The sequence below is a fragment of the Fringilla coelebs genome, assembly GCF_963513975.1.
Source record: "Fringilla coelebs genome assembly, chromosome: 3".
Lineage (NCBI taxonomy): Eukaryota > Metazoa > Chordata > Aves > Passeriformes > Fringillidae > Fringilla > Fringilla coelebs.
In genome coordinates, this window is record NC_140030.1 from 87,440,562 (window position 1) to 87,461,843 (window position 21,282).

General features: G+C 38.0%; 1 protein-coding gene across 1 annotated transcript in view; it reads right to left on the bottom strand.

The window, feature by feature from the left end:
* Positions 1 to 3,836: 3,836 nt before the first annotated feature.
* The window catches only part of SOCS5 (suppressor of cytokine signaling 5), a 31,249-nt gene continuing 13,803 nt past the window's right edge, over positions 3,837 to 21,282 (bottom strand). The window contains exons 2-3 of the mRNA XM_084201572.1: positions 11,504 to 11,595; positions 3,837 to 9,042 (exon numbers count right to left, since the gene is read on the bottom strand). Of these exons, the coding sequence (XP_084057698.1) occupies positions 7,420 to 9,030 (1,611 nt within the window). The 5' untranslated portion in view covers positions 9,031 to 9,042; positions 11,504 to 11,595 and the 3' untranslated portion in view covers positions 3,837 to 7,419. The remainder of the gene's footprint in view (positions 9,043 to 11,503; positions 11,596 to 21,282) is intronic.

A 21,282-nucleotide genomic window follows, 5' to 3' on the forward strand; every position in this document is an offset into this window, starting at 1 on the left:
AGTGGCAGCAATGTCACTTCAGCAATCTCCACTGTGCTTAGAAATCTTGTATTCAATCTAGGTAACCAAACAAAAGGACCCTTAGAAACCCAAGAAAAACCCCTATAGGAATGGATTCTGCCCTGCACAACTTGTGCTAATATAACAGACAAGTTCCTTGCAGGGCTTCTCCTACATCTATTCTCTATACTGACATGTTCTCTTGTAGATACCTGCCAAGTCACAACACAACAGCTTTCCAAGAGACTCCTAAAATTCCCTTCCCTAGGAAAGTGATGCAGAAGATACTGATTTTAGGAACTTTAGCTTCAGAATACCTGATGTTTTGAAACCCTTTTTAAGTATTACTGTGCCTGTATTTTCCTTAGCTAAATACATAAAATACTTAATATAATATTATCTGCCATTTTACAGAATTTGAGAGTAATATTTCAAACCCACCACTACAACAGGTGAATCAATTTCTATAACTTTCACTTCTTAATCAATTACATATTTATTTCAGGTGAGTTTAAGACACATAGGCTTCTCCATGTACCAATGAAGCTAAAACTACAAGGGCAATCTCTATATAAAACAGCCAAAACCACATGGTTTGTTTTCAGGGTTTCAGTTTTCTATTAGTTCACCAGTGATGAGATATAAATACTCCAAATGAAGCCTAGACTAAATGTATTTTTAGGAGCAGTGGTCTAGAAAATATATAATTAACAAATTAAGAAGCCCAAAATAGTTCCACAGAGCAGCCCACGACACTTCTTCAGCTTGTCACATGGTTGTTGCTGTGCCCAGCTATAACTGCTCACCAGCAACATTTTGCTCAGTTTTCATAATTAGCTATAGGGTTTGCACTAATTTGCTTTCAGAGCAGCTCCCATCAGGCACAGAGGAGAAACGCTCTCAGTTTACAGGATGACATCTACATCTGTTCCTGAGTTTGTGCTGATGAGGGCTGTGCTCTAGAAGACAGGTCTATGTCACAAAAACATGCCCTTAGTCCACAGCTGGAGAGACAAACACTTCAAGTGATTTAAGCAAAAACTCGCTGAACTAATTGATGAATTTCAGAGAGTGATAAAACTTCTGAAGACAACAACTATCAGTCTGTGCATCTCTTCACTCAAGTATTTTAGGTGAAAGAGAAAAGGACTCTGAGTTACTGATTACTCTTTGTTCTTGACATGTGCAACTAAATATTTGTAAAACTATGCATTTACAGCATGGACTTAAAATAAACTCATTAAACCCACAACTCTTTGCTCCCAAACAAATATAAAAAGAAAACAATATGGCAGTTTATACCCCATTTATTAAGACAGAGCCATCTATTACTTAATACACTGGTTTGGTAGCCATAAATCACATTATTTTCTTACTCTATTAAGATGCAAGACAGTTTGGCAACCAAATAACAAAGACAAATTAGGCAGGGTGGAGAAACATTTAAGCTGCAGTGAGTTAAAAAACATCTAAGCTGGGGAGACCTAAACCAGCACAGTTACACAAGGTGCTGGCATCGGGTGACGCTCGGCACGGCGTGCTTGCCAGCCAACTCCTCGAGTGCCCAGCGGGCCTGCCAGGCCCCTTCAACTGGAATGTCAGAAAAGGTCCAGGGACCGTCTGGATGCCGCTGTTTTGGACACCCACCAAAGAGCGCACCACCAAAGCTACAGTTTCTGTGTAGGGATCGCATAGTTCTTTGTAAGAATGAAGGCTTCTGGTAAGAAAGTTTATAGTGCAATCTGAATTAATTTGTGCCCACAGTGTCATTATTCATTTTCCCAAAACAGTTTAAATATAATTGTGTAGGAATTTGATATCTCTTTAAAGATATTACAAAGCAGTGCTTATACAGTTGGTGACTACATAGATTCAATTTTAATAAATATATCTCTTCAAGCTTTTGCAAAACTAATAGTATGAAAGCAAGAAGTGGCAAAGCAGCCAAGTGCTTCTGTATCTTCCGAACGCTATTAAAATTCTCAGGGCTCTAAGGAGTTCAGATACCCTATCACACAGGAAGCACACCCCGTGTTCAGTTTAACAGCTGCTCAGGGAAGAGCAAAACCTATTTCTGCTTCCTCTTTGCCAACGTGCCACCAAGTTACAGCTCCTGCTGAGAAGTCAGAGAGGTTGCTTTACTCCAGACAAGCAAGTTCAGATATGTTTCTGCTTGTCAGCATAGCTGTGTGCTTAACATGGAAATTTGTAACATGAGCTGTATTGCACAGTTACACATTTTTTTTCCTACTGAAGACAAAAAAGGGTCAAGCACCAGGAGCTTCAGCTCATAAATTCATTGTGTTGGCCCTAGGGAACCTCGCTGGCAACAGCTGTAGCCTTAATGTAAATTTACAAAGTGAACACTTACTCAGCTCAAAAAGCATACACAAAATAGTTACCCTGATAACAACAAATACAGTATCAGGTTAACATCCTGTTGACAGACAATTTTTGTAAATGGAATATTTTATAAAATCTTAAATGGCAGTGCTTCATTGAAATAACAGATTTAATTTGTTTCTTGAAACAACATATTCTAAGATCAGTCTGGCAATATGCAAGAAAATTAAGTAAAAGCACCAGATTTCTTTTCTGTTTTCAAAGACTGTAAGGTTTAAGTCATCAAGAGATTGTTTGGAGTTTGATTTTTCTTTTTTAAAGAGTCTTGATTTAAGACAGTGACAGGGGAAAACTTCTAAAAAGCTTCTTCAACAGATCCTTATCTCATTGCAAAACATTTACTTTAGGTATTTTGACATAAAAACATCAAACCTTCTCCTTTTCAAAGTCCTCATCAGGAGCATTTCCAATTTAAAAAAAAGCTTAAAATTCAGACATTTGAAGTCAACTACATTCAACAGATACAACTCATGATCAAGCTAAATGATTCTCTGTACATCAATACTGCAAAAGGAAAAGAGCAATTAGCAGTGTTACATCATGCATTAATTGTAGGAATTGATACTTTAAAAGCCAACTGATTTGATTTCTACTTAAAAATAAACAGGTATGAAAAATCTCCTTTGGTCACAGTCCAGAGACAACTGTATAGGAAAGTGTGACGACAGCAGGAAAAAAAAACCAATCAACTGGTCATAAGGTCATAATATATAGATGCAGGTGAAGATACAAATAAAATTGTCCTTTTAATTGCAAAGCATGCCATACACAGACAGAATTTTTAGAATTCCAATATATTAATGCTCACCATATTGGTGTACTTCAGTAGCTTAAAAAAAGACCATGAATGTAAACATGCTTGGAGGCATCTTATTAACATATAAATATACATGTGCCAGATACTTGAAGACTAAGGTTTGGCACATACGTGCTCACTTCACAACAAAACTTTTGGAAAATGAGGCTCAAAAATTGCTTTCATAATTTTAAGTGTGAGTTTTAAATGTCTTAAATGGAGAAACACTATTTTAGAAAAGAATCAACTAAGATTCAGTTCATATTTTTCCATTAAATACTGTCTTTCAAGATAACTTTGGAAAAAAAAAAACCACGAAGCCTGGGGATATATCTCTCTGGTACTCAGCAACTTCTGACAATGACAACTTCTGTCTTACATGCAACTCTGCAGCAGAGAAAAGATTTAAAGCATTCTGCAAATATTTTGGCTTGCATATGGAGACTGGAGCAAACAGGTTTTTTACTACAGAAATTCAGAATCTTTGCTTGTTTCTAAGTAGTGCCGAACCTTAAAGTTAAACACGGACTTAAGGATTTGAGTGACATCTGTAAGGCTTGACTTTATATTGCCAAACACTACAGAAAAACAGACACATCTTTTCACAACTCTATGCTTCTGATTTAAGGACTATCAATTTGTAAGCAGCAAGTCTTCAAATGAGAATAAAATTTAAAATACATAAATGCAAAACATTAATTAGCAACTTATTTTCTTCACAAGTTCCATTCTGACAAGTAAATTATCTGGACAACTGTACTTGCCTTCCAAGTATTTTCAAGAGTTATGCATTTAAAACTGATAAACACCATAGACCTGATAAAACTGCTAAGAAATCCTAAACTCATAGACCCTTCCTGGATACTCAAAATATAGCATATTTTCCTTTCTCCAATTCCACAGGGACGTAAAATACCTTTGGTAAGATTCCTCACAAAACCCTCCTACAGAGTAAGCACTTTCTATAGCTCTTTCTGCCGAAATGAGAATCACCTCAAAAAAACACTCGACAAGACTGAGGCTCAAAAACTCATCTGTCATGTAACCAAATTAGATTGGAATAATACAAGAGTACCTTTTCACATTGAATCCTACTGTTAAATTTAAAAAAAAATAAAGCTGTGGTTTGTGCATCTCTTTAAGAAATGTTTAAGGTTTTCTAAATGAAACCAGAATGAGAAACAAATGAGAAATCAACTATTTGCATTCTCCACCTACTAGCATTTTAATGCCTTTAGAACTGAAAATGTATTCATTAAGAAATACACTGCAACTGGAATAGTCAGCACTCAAGTCCATCAAAATTTACAAGTGATTCATTTTACCACACTAGCAAATTATTCTGTATATTTCAGTGAAGCAGAGCTTTAAAAAAGTTGTAGAGAAATAGATAATTCCTTTTTTTGTGTGTTTTAGGGGAGCAAATCTCTCCATAAAGATTATTTATACAAATGCAAGAGCAAACTTTCTGAGATAAAGGTTTGGGGTTTTTATTTTTTTTCCCAAAGATTCCACCACATGATTAAAAATTAGATGAATGTGTATTCCTGACCACATTGACAATGTCACAGCTAGTTCATGACAAGCAACTGCAACGAGTGTAAATGAAAAACAGGTGCCTGCACCGGGACAAAGCTTGGTTGCAGGCTGACTGTATGACACTAATATTGAAAGCAAGAATTTAAGTAAACTCATCTGGCATTCAGATCCGACGGAGGGAACAGTGAGAACGACACAGTGAAGGTACACTTAGGTGCAATTTCATGCTGGTGACTTTTTCCTCTTTTTATGCTTAGAGCAGATTTTAAACCAAGAGTTGCATATCCAATGACACATACACAATTCAAAACTTAAGAGACCAAGAGCACAGTTGTACACATAATTACATAAACTTAGTATTTACATATTCTAAACAAAGTTCCATTTTAACAGTTGAAGTCTTTTAACACATGAAAGAAGATAATCTACTACAAAGAATGCATAACGGGATCACAAACTTTCCACAAGCATATAAACACATGTTTTAAAGTGCTTTCTGGGTGCTTCAGATTAACCCCTCGCAGTACGAGCTATTCTGTAGTGCTGTTCCAGTCATTACAAAATTATTTAAATCACTCCTCTTCAGGTGCATTGTGAATTCAGGAATAATGACAACACCATTGATGTAAAAGCTTTAGGCTCTACCAACATAAACATATACATTACTTAGGTTCAGATGAAGTTGTCAAATACTTTGGTTTATCATAGCTTGGGATAAATATTTGATAGAACAAAAATTGCACCTCTCCACTCTTGAGTTTGTTTTTTTTTTTAAACTAAAAAAATACCCCAACATAAATTGACAGTATTCTTTGGTAAAAACAGGACATTTGGCCAGCTTGTGTGTACATCTATTTATCAAAATAGCCTAAAAGTGAACAAATGCCACTGCTGTACTGTCAATTTACAGGAATAAGCATTCCTCAGTGGGGAGTATCAAAATATTAACCTCAGCAGTTACCTATACAACAAGCTGAAACACCTTCAGCAACCATTACAGGGGATCAATAATGTTTTAGAACACTTTTTGCTTAACATTTATCCATTGCATTACAAAAACCTGTAAAATGTTCTATGCCTGCAGACAAGTCCACTACCTTGCAGTGACTACAGAAAAGTTATTCAATGGTGTACACTGTCAAGTTGCTGTAACAAAAATCAGGAATAAGGTGTGCTGACCAACTAATACTCAACTGCACAGTACTTGTGCATTACCTATCCTAAATACTAAGAAAAGCCTATTAAAAATTCATTTAACTGCTACAAGTTACGTGAATATATAAAAACAGAGCAGATATACAAGTATAACACTGAACATACTGTACTTTATTAGCACAAAAAGCCAGAACAAGGCACAGCAAGCAGAAAAATACATCAATAGAAGGGTTAGTGTAGCATACAAGAATAATGTTTATTGTACTTGCAGCCAAAATGTTTCCTACCTCGCACAGGTCACTGCCATAGAGAAGTAAGGAATCAAATACTGTAGCAGCTGGTAAAGAAACTAGGGAGCACTCAGAATTGGTACAAAACATTAAACAGGGGTCAGGGCATTCCAACAAAATTTTAGTGCAAAATACCTAAGATAGAACTACGTTTAAGTTCCATCTCCAAGTAAATAAGCAAACAGAAGTTAGAATCTTGTTTCTAAGTAATCTGTTGAAACGATCATCAGTGCATATTACTTTAAAACATTTTTAAAAGCGCAGATGGAAAGATATTTACAAATAAAGTGTACCAGTACCTTTGAAACCTGACATTTATTTCAGATATGTCAGATTTTGTACTCCGATTATAATAATTCAACAACTTGTCATTCTCCATAAAAATATCAGACAACTTTAAATAATTAAGAATTTTTTTTCTTGTCACTATTACCTTCCATTGTAAGTTACTAGCAGTCAGGCCACCAAAATCTGTTTTGGAAAAAACCCACAACCTTCTGTTTCACAGCAATAATCTAATTCTGTGTCCTGCCACAGAAGCAGCAATTCACACTGGAAGGTATTTTTAACTGTCTGAGACAGTATTACTTTTGCTAACAATGCCACTTAAATCTCCAAGTGTTTGTAACAGAATTACAGTACTGAGCAGGCATATTCAAGTCTTAATGATTAGGAAACATTATACACTGTGAAAAGCATGATTCATCTGTTAGCATCAAAGCACCATTAACTCTTAATGGACTGCTTCTAATGAATTGCTCTTCATTATAAGAAAATATTCACTAGTATTTGGAAACTTGTTTGTGAGCTAAATTATTACTTTGAGTTGAGGAAAGTTTTCAAGAAGAGAATTTTAAAAAAATACTTCAAATATTAGCAAAAATGCCCCTCTGATAAAGCCTTTCTTTAACAGCATTACATGAACGCCCCATGGGAAATGCCTCATAGTTTCTTCATCCAATTACTACAGCTATAAAAGGGAAACAAAATATTTAGAAATTAGCAAAAATATTTTCATTAGGCCTTAATGAAAAACGTGCAGAATTGTGTCTGCTTATTGTTTCAAGAGGCATCACAACTTAGTTTGATTAACAGCAGGCAGCATCTGACAGGATACTAACACTCAGCTTAAATAGGGTATTGCAGAAAAGCTAGACGTCATCGGTGCGCTCGCTGCAGTTAAAACTGTAATACACAAAATAAAAGCACGTTCCAGAAGCTTATTTTGATTTCCATTTACTTTGCTTTTATAGGTTCCCGCTCCAGCCATCGCACCCTGACTTTTTGTTTATAGTGATACTCCTTTAGAAAGTCTTGCAACATTGAGGGTAGAGGAAGGTCATCAATTCCATCGTACGTAGTGCACCTGCAGATTACTGCCCGGCAGATATACTGCAGACTAAAGGGGAAGGTCCTGTTCAGAGATACAGTAAGCAATGGTTCAAAGAACATGCAAGAGCTGGGGTCTTTGTAGTGTTCCAGAAGCCCCGTAACGGTGGAGGAGTGGAACACACAGGGGTCATGGGCATCAAAGCTGAAGTTGTGGTTCCACTGCTCGATGCGTGCGTGCAGCGAGCGGTTGTAGCGGCGGAAGCTCACCGAGAAGAGGTAGTCCTCCTGTGCAGAATCCCTGAGCAAAAAAGTGCCTTCGGGTTTACCCTCCAGAAGTGCTTCTGCTTCGTAGCGGTCCATGACGCCCCAGTAACACGGGTTACCTGTGATCTGGAGCAAGTCTGGCACGAGGCAGTGGATGTAATCGATCTGAGTGTGCACTTTCCAAGCCCCCTGCCTGCTGATATGGCCATGGCTCTCTCCTGACATCTGACGCTGCTTCTGCCGGCGCGACTGCAGGCAAAGTGTTGTTGTGTCCTCTTCGGAGTCACAGTTCCCTGGAGGTGTTATGGTTTTGTCCCCGGTCAGCTCAGTCATACCAGGGGCTAACTTTGGTCCCAGTTTATACAACGGATTTACCTGTGCTGTAGCTTCAAAAGTGTGTATTTGGGCATTGGGAGGGGGATCAACCCCTTCTTCAATACTAAGCCTACGTCTCTCTCTGAGTCTGTCTTCTTCATCTTCTGTGGAAACCAAGGAAGGATCAAATGTGTCAAAGAAAGTTGAATGAGGGCTCACGGGTGCTGTGTGTTGTTTAATCAGATGCCACTTCTGGGCCAGATCTGAGCCTGCAGGAAAAGGGCATTTCTCAAGCATTAGTTCAGAGAGATGGATCTTTCTTTTGTTAGAAAACAGAGGTTTGGACTGTTTGCTGTAAGTTCTCATGGGAAAACACAGCCCAACAGTATCTTGGAGACGCTGCCGCAGAGAACGGCTTCCTACCGTCCTGCTGGATACTGTGTCCATGTCATGGACTGAGCTCACCCCATACCTTCTCTCCCTCCTCTGCAAACCACTTCGTGTTCTACCAAATCTTTTTTCAGTATCCAAGGAGCTCTGTGTTTTGGTAGAGCAGGAATGCTTCTTCTTCCCACCCCAAGGAGCATGCCGAGAATAAGAGTCCCTTCGAGCAAGCCTGGCTCCTGTGGTGACACATGAGTCATTCTCTTTCTCAATGCTTATTTCAACAATCTGAGGAATTTCTGTGACACAGTTTTGGTTCCGCCTTGCTGAATTCTTTGAAGGACTTAAGCCTAATTGCAAAGCAATGTTTTCTCTCAAAGGGCTGCTGGGCTGTTGTTGAGTCAGATCAGTTATCTGGATGGCTTTCTCTTTACCAGATGAGCAATTACTGGAGTTCACAACTATACTCTCATTTTGGCTTCCACCCTCATGACTAAAGAGGTTCTGGCACCTGTATTTGAAATTGTTCCACATCTTTCCCACTTTATCCATGGATTATGTTACCTAAATCAAGAGGAGAAGAAATATTAAAATAAAAATATAGTTTTAAACCATGAGGATACATCTTCAGTTATCAATTAAGTTACAGACCCAAGATTACTATTATTAATTGAATACATTTTAAATGTATACATTTTAATGCAATACATTTTAAAAAGTGCCCTAGTCTTTGTGGGATTACGTGGAAGCAAGATGCATCACACCATTTTGACATTTAGAAAAATATCCATATTTTTTAATATTTTCTAAATGAGCATTTAGAAAAATTACCATGAAGAAAGTATTTAGGAAATTACAAACACTTCATTTACAAATAGGCCCTCCTATTTTTCTGTAGGCATGTAGGTAGGTCTGCATAGTTGTATTTGATGAATAGGAAATACCCAATCTAAAATTCTTCATTTAAGAAAGAATTTTTAAGTCATATGTTAGGTATAGCTCCCTGATAAGCTTCCAATAAGCAGCAGTAAAACAAATCCTGAATAAGAGCTGTTCAAGTCACTCCAAACTAGGAGAGCTGTTAGTAAAATCCAACAAGTGCACTGCAAATGTCCAGATGCATGTAAAAACAAAAGCTCCAGCTGCACACCACACCGATTCCAAGATATGGCTTGGTAAGATTAAAAGAATTAGCACAAAAATAGAAATTTAGGGGGGAAAAAGGCATTCATCCTTATTAGATGAGACAACCACCAAAAGACAATTTTAGAATTATAAAGTCTCTGATACATTAATATAAGCCATATGAAACAGCTGAAAAAAACCCCAGCAACCAATGGTCGGCTTTATTACTTAAGATATAAAAGAATGAAAGAGCCCAAGGAGCTTTTCTATCTTTAGTAAGAGCACTTAAAAAGAAAGCAGCTCCACAGCAGAAACACGATGACAGTGAATCATGTAGATACTGTAAAAAGATAAAAACATTAGCAGTGTGTATTCTGAAACTACATCTTTAGAAACTGAGTTTGATAATTGGAACAAGACTGCCAAAATTACAGGACTGCCCTAGGACAGAGAGAAACAGGCTAATTCTGTACTAAAAAAAGTCAAGCAATGCCAAACTAAATTAGATCTAATAAAGTTCTGAGAGAAGTGCTAAACTTAAAAGACTAAAATATGTCATCTTATCTAATTTAACTCTTTATGGAACCTTCTCTGTTCTTTGGAAACATTATTTTGCAGCAACATTTCTCTGTTGCTGCACTACTTTTCTGTTCATAACTGGAGAGGAATCTGAAGCAGTGACTAAATGCACTGGGGCTCATGACAAAGTGGATGATAAACAAGTAGGCAATGCTCTGGTGATCCAGCCTACATATCCTTACAACAGGAGCATAGCTGCAAGCCTATGACTTTATAGCAGAGTCCGCTGAGACTGGAGAAGAGTCAGGGGAAAGCTTACATGAGAAACATGAAAGAGAATGAATTGTAACACCTGACTGTGATAGGAACAAAAACCAAAAGCTTTTTTTCTCCATCTATCATCAGATGATCCAGCAAACCCAGCGAGCCCAACTGCACTAAGCAAGACCATAAGAATTGAGTGTGGATGAGGGAGCTGGGGAGAAAGGGGAAATCAGGCCTCCAGTCTCTGAAGGTTACTGGTACAAGTTACCTACAACACAGTGCTAAAGGACAACCTGCACAGCACACATGGTTATTAAGGAGGCAGACACTTGCAGAGTAATGTTACACACAGAAGATGCTACATGTATACATGTTCCATGTATACATAAAGACTGTAAGTAAATGAGCAAAGAAGGCCTTCCTGATTAAAATAAAAAAATCCTTAAATTCTTTTTTGTTCTGGAGTTGTCTGGATCAAGCTGGGGAAATTCTAGGAGCAGCAGAACTACTAAAGTCAGACCACATACAAATTTGCAGGAAGCACCCAACATGTATCCTGATCCTAGCTGTTTGTGGAGTCTCAGAATACCCATGCTGACCATGAAGGAGCACATGTTTGCTGGCTGCCAGCCTGTCAACACAATACATATAAGGTTGACTTCTACACTTTTGTCTCAAGTTGTAAGTTTTTTATTCTCTTCCTAGTCAGAGAGATGTTTAAAATTTTTGGGAAGAGAAAGGAATGAGATACTATATAAACTCCATACCCTTGGCAAGTCAAGCTAGAAAATGTACACATTTTTGTGACAATGAACTGGAATTACTTTTCTATCCAAACAATCACATGCTATTCAGTGGCGTCTTTTATTCTGAAATTGCTCTTTATTGCTCTTCCTTTGTACTACTAGTCTAAAAGGTCTTAAGACTGGTAGATGGGTGGAAAGTTCTCTACACATGCCCAGAAAGTTTCAAGAACAAATAAAAATAAAAACCAACAAAACACTCCACCCACAACCCCCACAGCATACTGGCTTGACAGACTGTACTTTTCAGAAGTTAAATTTAAAAGGTTAAGTACTTTTTGTCACACTCAAGAGAATAAAGATACCTTTCTTACCCAAGAAAGCAAATGAGTCACTGTGTCTTGTCTTGAGAATACACCTCAACATGAACTTGCTAGATTCCTTCTTTGACTTGTGGACATGTTTACTACAAAGGAAAAAGCAGAAATTTTGTTAATAGTTAGAATTTCTTTTCATTTAGACATTTACCCTTAATCACTGGCATCAAAGGGATATTTTACTATTTCTTTCTGAAATGTGTCCATGTAACTGCCTGCTCTTTATATATTTTTAATGCATATTAAGATAAACAAAAAGCTTCACAGAACTTGTTTTTTCTATACATTAACAACATTTGTCAAGTACAGTCATGTGGAGGACTCTGAAATGAAACTTTTGACAACCAAGAGCAAAGCCACTGTATCTGGATCATTGAAGTGCAAGTACCATGGGCATAATCAAGCCTATGAAATGGTTTCCCCACATTTTGGTCTCAAGTTGTGGTTGGCAGTGCTGTCAGATCACCACATACCGTCTCTCCTCCTTGTTTCCAGCTGCTACATCACATCAAAAGGCAGCTAAAAATACACACTTTTCTAATATTACTTTTCCAGGTAAGCAACTGCTGTACTCTGCACAAGGATGTTATATGATTGTGAAGCAAGAGCAATATGAACCATGATTCTAAAAATGGGAAAGTGGAATACAAGACAAGTTCTTTATTAAAAGAGTAGGTCAGCACTTCCCTAAAATAATCATCATTGTTTTTCGGAAATCCAAGAGGAGCTGAGGGATTTAATATGCTCACACCACTGTCAGAAATCTAACAGTAACAGAACAGAGAAGATTAATTTGCTTCTCCATGCTAGATTCAAGCCCAGGATAGCAGTAATAGTTAAGAGAAAACACTGAACTTATATTAAAGCTTTACACACAAAACAGGAAGAAAAATATTGAAATGTGATGCACATGTACTTCAACTAAAAGCTACAGGTGGATATTGAAGTTAATATTCCTAGGTAAAAACTCCAGAGCAATGGCAGGAAAGTCCGAGTATTACTAATTTCCATTCCCTTCTGGAGGCATTACAAATGCTGAAACATTTTTAAGGTTAGGCCACACTATTGCTATTGAGATTCCATAAAAGTAACCTTTTCAGAGAGCAACAGAGTGACAAGTACAAAGTATTTATACCAGATGAAGATCAAAGCACAAGTACAGTTCTGCAACTGTAACATTTACTCTCATTTCTTTTGTTCTGTATTATGTTCCTACTAAGTTTACAAACACAAGACAGTAAAATCTATTAAAATTTGTTCAGTGCAAGGCCTTAACAGAGCAAATGCAAGGTAAAGTTGCTATAGTAAGGGCTATCCAACTTTAAACAAAACCTTACTTGGAACATTAGCTCATTCAGCCCTCTGAAGTTCGTCTTCACTGCAAACAAAACCAGCGATGCTGTTTTACTGGCACAGGTGGCAAAGGGGCTGCATGCAAACCATTTTAACTCATCAAAAATTCAAAAAACCCACATGGATGATTATCCTGAAGTGTCATGCTTAATGGCACTAGCTTTATATATCCCCATTCTTCTCAGTCCTGCTCAGAAACATGAGCAGTCAATACACCACCTATCACATCACCACTGCCAGCCAGCTGACACAGCCTGTTGGACGTGGTGCCAGGTGGCTCCAGGAGGGAGTGGTTTCTTTGGGAACCAGCCTTCCCTAATGGAAAACAGTTCCTTGAATTTGGGCAAATTGTCTCAGTTTAACATCTCAGACTTGTGTTAGAATAAAAGTTGAGTCACTGGTAAAGTATTTAAAATTCAACCTAGTGATTTTAAATTACTGTAAATCAATGTGCAACAGATGTGTGGTTTCATAGATTTCTTGTGGCAGCACTAAGCTTGACAAAATAAAAATTGTTTCTGAACTGGTTCTAAAGCCATCCTAGTTTTACAAAGTAGCACCGCCAGTGGTTATTCTAGCCTAAACAGGAAATCCATTTCATTCCATCAAAATCCACAAAGTGAATTCAACCATTTGTAGATTTTCTAAGAAAAAAAAAAAAAACCCAATTATTTTTTCTAAGAAAAACAGAGGTTCTACTGATGTTCTTAACACAATCTCTTTTCAACTAAAAATTATTTCTACCTACTTTGAACTAGCAAAAATGATCTTAAAAATAACAGATAATAAGCACTCTACAGGGATTACAGAAGCAATGAGCAGCAATACCTCAGTGCTGCATTCCCATTTGCAGTAAATTTAGAGACATTCAAATGCATGAAATTTGCATGAGTGTAGTCTTCAAGTATTCTGAGAGCACAAGTACCGAGACAACAAAGAAATTTTAAGCAATATGATAAAGCTACACTTGCAACTTCTTTGCAATCCTAAAATACCACATATTAACAGATTACTGTGAAAACTCAGACCATTCTTTCCAGAATGTCACAAGATCTAGGCAGAGCTTTTTGTCTGTGACTTAGTAGGAACACTATTCAAAGTCAAGGCTGTGATCTGTCTGAGAGATAATACGCTCATTTCACTCTCACAGTTCACCCAATTTAAAATTTACTCAGTATGGTTTATTATGTTCAAAGTATTAACTCCTAACAATGTACCATCTTCACAAAAGATGATACACTGCACAAAGTATGATACCTTACAGAACAGGCTCAAAAAAAAAAACCTACAAGATTATTTGCTTTGGTATTTTTGTGAGATGATAGCTTCAAAGCACTGAAAGATAGCAAGGTCAAAACATTGAAGGAGTACAAAACCAGACAATTCTTACAAGTCAAAAACCCAGTAACCTGATGGGAGAAGGAAAAGAGAGCAGGGAAAGAAATCTGTCTCCCTGCTCCTTGCACACTGTTTAGCTCAATGTTAGCCGGAGCCTACACAGGCAAACTGGCTACCACATTCCATGACCCTGGTGATGGACCATGGAGGTACAAGCTAAAGACTGGAGGGAAACGCTGCTTCTATTTGTGTCATTCCTTAAAATTATTTGCTTAGCAGTGACAAGAGACATTTGCTTCCATTAAGGGACGCTTGCTGAAGAGGTCACTGCCCTATCTGCAAGCTGCTGAGTGCCCACTGCAGGCTCCCGGTGTAGGGATGCACGGAGGGAGCTACTCCCATCAGCGCTCTCAACCTGATTCAGTCCAAGTGAGGAAGGCTGGCAACTCCCTACATCTGAAGTAACCTACTTGAGGAAGGAAGGGCAGTACGAAGGATTACAAAGCAATTTCCTCCCTTCCAATGCACATTCCAGAAATAATGAATTACTACTATAATACTAGAGATAACGTTTCTTAAAAACAAGGAATTTGTTGGCTCAAGAGGAGCCATGCATTTTTCTACACACACAAAAATCTGCTCACTGCAGACAGTTCAAAGAGCTGATTTAGAGGCCTGGAAGGAAAAGGTGGCTGCTTTTTTTTAACTAAACAAGGTGAAGAGGCCAAGTGCTCATGAAAGCCTTATTAGGATAAAGTACTACTGGCTTTTAACTATTAGGCTTTGATAAATTGGAAGTGCAGTTGTGTAGGAAGATGAATACGAAGGTTTGAATCCCCAAACCAAAACTCAAACCTGCCAGAAAAGAGGTAAAGGATACAGAGCTACAATTCCAACAAGACACAGAATTGGCCTAAGGCAGGACTGCAACCAAAAGAAATGGCGTCAGCCTCTTCCTGGCCACCTGTGCTGGTGCAGGAGGTGGTCTGTACACCATATGGCTGCTCAGTCAACCAGCTCAAGGAACTGATCCAGACTAAAATGAATTCTCAGAAAAAGTCTCAATCATTTACTCCATCTGGTTTATGACTTCTGTACAAACATTCAAGTTAACACATGGGAGGAGCAGATGAGGAGGGAGAAAGCAGCAGCCAGGGCAAGACTGCTTCCTTCCACAGCAGCACTGGTTAGTTCTGCTGAAGTTATTACATTCTTAGATGGCTACTTTGAAGAGACATCTCCATTCTCAACTGTGGGGCTCTGGCTGCAAAGAAAGAGATTAGGACTCTATTTAAGATGCTGCTTTGAACACTTGTATTGGAAGTTCAGCCACTGAAAACCTTTACTTCGAAAATAAAATGCTGAGTTGGCTTGATGCATTCTGCACAAACACAAGGAAAGCTGAAAGTTTCAAGGACTTAAGCTGGCAGACTGTCAAGTCAAAGTCAAATAATGATATTTTGCCATTGCTCCAACCTGGAGTAAGAAGTAAACTCCTCCCCCTCCTTGGTGCAGATTTGCATTGAGCAAAAAGCAGTCTTAGCTTGGACAGCTGATATTCTGCTAGTTTCTTCCCAAGCAGCTACACATTGGTAACTTCAGTCCAAAATTACTGCTCCAAGACTTTGAACAATGGGAACATTCTTGTAAGGCCCTTACTAGGCTTTGGGTTTCCAAAAGGACAATTTTGGGACTATGTGTGTTCACCTTGGACTGAAAAGTACTCTACAGTTGCTATCCATTTCTTTGCTGTTCAGAAAATCTGAAATCCCTGAAGCAGACAAGCCATCAACAGACAAACAGAAAGTTATGGCACTGCACCAAAACTAGAGACAACTGCTTTTTAAATACTTTTTTCCCTCTACTTAAACAAGTCTAGTAGGTAATAACCATCATGTGAGGAAAGCTGGTAATTCTAATTATGTAAGAACCACAGAACAAACATGAGTTTCAGATATTAAAATAGAAATAACACTATACAGATTTACCAAGAACTCCACATAGTGGTTGATTTCTAGGCTAGAAACTGCAAATTCAAGACAATGACACACATCAATTCCAAGTCAAGAAACCTTCAAATCATTTAAGCAGTGGCCTGATGGCAGCCACTCATTGTAACATGTAAATCCACACAAGCAACATTAAATTAAAACAGTTTCCTTTAAACCACCTCCATACACCCTGAGCAGGCAATTCAATTTCACCTTAACATTAAAAAAAAAAAAAAAAGGAATGAGCATTAAGTTAGCAAGGTAAAGTACCTGCCATGAAAGGGAACTCTAGGTGATTTAGTGTAGTAATTGTTCCCACACTGCTGCATTTAACTCTTCTCACACAGAAGCTGCCACTATACATTTTTAAAATTCATGAGGATAGAATAAATGGTTCCAGTCAGTGTTCCAGTTAAGTACAGCAGCCCTCTTGATGACTTCTGCAAAAGCCATAAGCATGCCAAGAAAAGTTATGGAGCTCTCCCCTAGTAGAGAAGAATTTGTTTCTACTTCTAAGAACACTAATGAAGCGTACCCTCCTCTACAAAATTCTAAAATATAAATAGGTATCAAATTGATAAAAAAGAGTGATCTAATGGTTATTTGTAGGTAATTCTTGGAAGTTCTGAGTTAAGAAAAAGCATACCTTAATAGCTGTGCCTCACTAAAAGCAAAGGAAATTGGAAGCAAAGTTGAAAAGATGAGTCAAATCACATCCCACATCTTTGACAAGCTCAGTAAAAACATCCAATTTAATATATTTTGTAAACAGAGCATTTCATTCAATTGCAAATGGCCTATTTTCCAAACACAATCCTTCTGTTCTGGGATCAATTTATACTGGTTTATCAGTCCTATTTCTTCTCACTACATTTTTCAAAAGCTCAACAGCCTGTCTAATGCCTCTCCCTCACCACTGTACCCATGCCCCCATCAGCTTACAGGCACCTCCTGGACACAGAGCTTTCCTCACATACCTAGCCACTTCCATGTGTCCTTTCAACCTGACCACGCAAAAGATCATATTCTCCAACACAAACTAGCTACCTGCCACCTCTTATCAACTCATAAAACCAAAGTTGTACTTGTCTTTCTCTAGCAATGTATGTAGAATGGTGACCACATAGGGAAAAGCATTATTGCCATTCATGCAATTTGCAGGAAAAATAATATAAAGCAGTCATTCTCTCAAATTTAAGTGAAGTGGACACAAAAGTTCAAAAGTTTCTAAAACCATAACAACTGAGAAGAGTAACAGCCCAAGCTGCTACCCAGCTACAGCTATGCTTACAGCAAGCAGAAGGTGGCCTGAGATGGACAATTCTAATAATATAAACTTATAAAGTGACCTTCATAATGACTTAACTCCCAACTCACATTCTTTCATGCCAGAAGTTTGGCAAGTAAACGCTATCACTAGAGCACCACTGTAAATCTTAGATCAGTTTATGTACGGAATATACTTTAATAAAATAGAAAACTGAATAACTGCAGAATGAGACCAGGGGATTTTATCTGCAAAGCACTTGGCAAGCAAGGAGTTAAAATCCTGCCTAAGACTAGCCCACAGCTGCTGTCAGCAGTCAGGCTTGTCAAGAGAAGCTCTGGGCTGTCTTGACAAGACTAATTGGCAGCAAGCACCTGGTTCCCCAGGCTGGGCCTGGGGAAGGTAAAAGAACATAAACCCTGCAAAGAAGAAGGAGAAGCAGCTGGAAGGCTGCCAATAGGTCTAGCCTGTTTCATGTTTTCACTCTAATCCACAGGCAACTTTATCCTAGACTATACCCAGCTAGAGCTATCAGAAACATTTTAACTTCCCAGCTGAAGGAAACCTGCGCTTTGCGGTTCTGCACCTCCAAATTCTGCCAGTGAGCACTCACCAAGCCTTGGTGTGCAGGGTCCTGCTGCAGCACAGCCAGCTGCAACATCAACACTAGCACTAAATTGCAGTTTGGTTTTCTAATGCCACCAAAAATTCGCTTAAGGTGTTACCATAACTTGAAAATTATGGACTAAACTGCCAGAAAATCTAAACTAAGACTGTTCTGGATATTCTGTACATTGAACACATAAAGTATGTGCAATGACAACTTATGAACATAGCAAAATAAAATGCATCTTTAAAAAAAAAAAGTTTAAAAAATCCCCAACATTCTGGAAACTAGCTAGAAGTAGGATGCATGAGGAATTTTAAGTGGGATTTCCAGAAAAGTTAAAAGACTTTAAACATATTTTGACCTCTGCTAAGAATCAAGATTTCAGTGAATGTGAAGCTTTCTGAAATTCTGCCCTTGGTTTTTTCATTTTATTAAAACTCAAGTAAAAAAATCTTAAAGCATTAGCCTTCAGGTTCAGCCCCCAAGGTAGGAAGATCTTTCTTAGGGTAAGGGACAAAAAAAAAAAAAATCCCTTAGTTAGTTTAGCTGAGTTTGTATAACTGAACCAACAAGTGTCCAGTTATATATAAACGTACACAAAAAATTTTATATGTAAAATATGCATAATATCAATATGCAGCCAAAATTTTTGTGCGCAAGATAGTGTAAGTATAAACATTTAAATGTCTGAACTAAATTTCTTCAAAGCAAATTGCTCAGCAAATACATTGATTATGTCTTGGCCAAGTTTCGCATTTTAGGCATTTTAGCTTGCTAGTCAAAAATTCTAACAATGTAGAGCAGCACTAAGTTTCCATATCTTAAAACAATGGAAATTTGGAAGTGTACTTGTACATAGTCTCTGTTTGAAAAACACTTCAATCAATAAGCATTAATGCCAAAAGATGGTGCTTGGGAGAACAAAAGATTACAGTGGAAACGCTTGATAGTCAACCCACTGTTAGCAGTAGAACAAAGTCACCCAAAGAGCCAGTGTGCTCTTACCTGGGCACACCATATGAATTATTGCAACATTCCTCTAACGGCTCATGATACTAAACAGTGCCAATACAATGATCCATTAGCAATATCTAAAAAGAAAACACCTCAGGGTAATGAGATTATAAATTACTGTGTTTAGTTACTGCTCTAGCAATAACAAAAAAATGTTCTCTGCCTGACAGCAAAGGGTCCAGCCCTTTGCAACACCTGCTTTCCATTTGTATTCAAGCACTACTAATGAGTAATCTAGAGGCTCTCTTGGCCTCCACTCATGAGCTTCATGACTCAGTGCTTTTTAAAAAAAAAAACAAAAAACAAACAAAACCAAATAAAAACACCTAACCAAAAAAACCCCACCCCAAAACCAAACCAAGACAGACAAACAAACAAAAAAAAACCCCAAAAACCCACCCACACCACACGTTCCTTGTGCCATGCAAAACAGGAATGCTCATGATTCAAAACACAGGATCAAGATTTACCATAAAAGCTTCAAGTAATAATATCTAACCCCTCCTATAGTCAGAAATGCAAGACTATGACTACCTGCACAGGATATGCATTACAGAGATTGAACAAGCACTGATAAGAAAATCAGGTCCTTTCTCTTAAGAGCATCAGTAGCCTCAGTCCATTACAACTGAGGTGCTAACTAGATTATTACACTACTATCTTATCTTCAAGGTGCTAGACTCCATCGCACAGGAAGATGAAATAGGATAGCACAATAAATGCAGCCACATATTGACTATCTTCTTCATTTTACATAAAACAATCAGTTAAACAAAAACTATTTTAATGAAATGCTTATTCTAGCAAAGAAGCACCTGTGCATGTTATATAAGTGAGCCCCCACAGGATGAGAATTTTCTAAGAAAAATTATCGTATTTGGTTAGCTCCTAAATTCTTCTCAAAATATATAAATGCTTTTTCTTTTGAAATCATCTGTCCAATCCAAAAGCCAACTCCAGTTATCTCTAAAGGATTGTTGCAGCAAGACCCTAGCCATGAATCACTAATCCACTGGTTAGCTAATGGGCATTCCTATTAACCAATAGGCAAATGGCCTATCTAAAAAGACAACTCACTAACCTGTGATACCACTTGAATACCTGCACACTGGCTCGTTCAGTATTGGAAAGCTGCTTGGTATCCAAGGGCTCCTATCTGATATGGATGAATACAACTTACAGGCTGCAGGAACTCCAAGAAGATGCAGCAAAGGAACAGACCAGAAAAATGACACCATTTACATTTACAACACCATTGCCAGCTGCATGGGACTAATAAAACCGTAATGCTCTTTTGCCCTGTGAAAGCAGAGACTCAGTTGCATGAATGGCTTACCCTGCTTGAGCAGAGAGGCTGGACCAGATCATCCACTGCAGACCCTTCTAACCTCACCTATTCTGGGATTCTCTAACGGCTTAAGAGGCTGCATTTCATGTAGGAAGAGTCTGCAGCACCACAGAAAATTGAGCAAACCTACATCAATGATTACTGAGTGATAAGCTTGTCAGAGGGCAGCTATTGAAGAGTACAGTTCTTTCTAGGTTGTTTCTCATGGACAGAATTTAGCCATAGAAAGGGCACCCTAAGGGTGATAGCCCATGATAATTAACCACTGCTTTGCTCCTATTAAAAGGGATATTCTTGCTTCCCTCCCGTCCCCTTGCATCAGTTCCAACATTCATCTGACCTCCATTTTCACCATAAGCTAATCAATGGAAGCACCAGACAGACAAACAGCACTTCAATGAGGAAAAAGAAGCCAGAAGAGACAAGCCATAGCATGGAGGTAGAAGAATTTCCAGTCTTATGCAAAGAGAGGAAGGGAAAAGAACCATGTCTACCAGCAGCAGTGAGCCATTAATGCTGGTTTAGCCATTTCTGTGAAACCTACTCCTTAACTGTAACCCAGATTCTCTTTATAACCTGAAACATGTTTTATTAAATGAAAGATTAAATCAAAGTCTTAACTGTAAAGCAAAAACTAAAATTTAGCTTCAAGACTAACTCTCATCTAGAAAAAAAAACATTGTGCCCTTCAGATCAGGAACTGTAACACTGTTAACAGGGGAAACTATTAATATAGAAATATAAGAAATATTCACCTTTATTTTTTCCAAAAAGGTGGTTCAACTGCTACTTGAAAGACTAGACATTTTCTGGTGCTTTTTATAAAGCACAGGAACATTTTCAGAGCACAAGAAC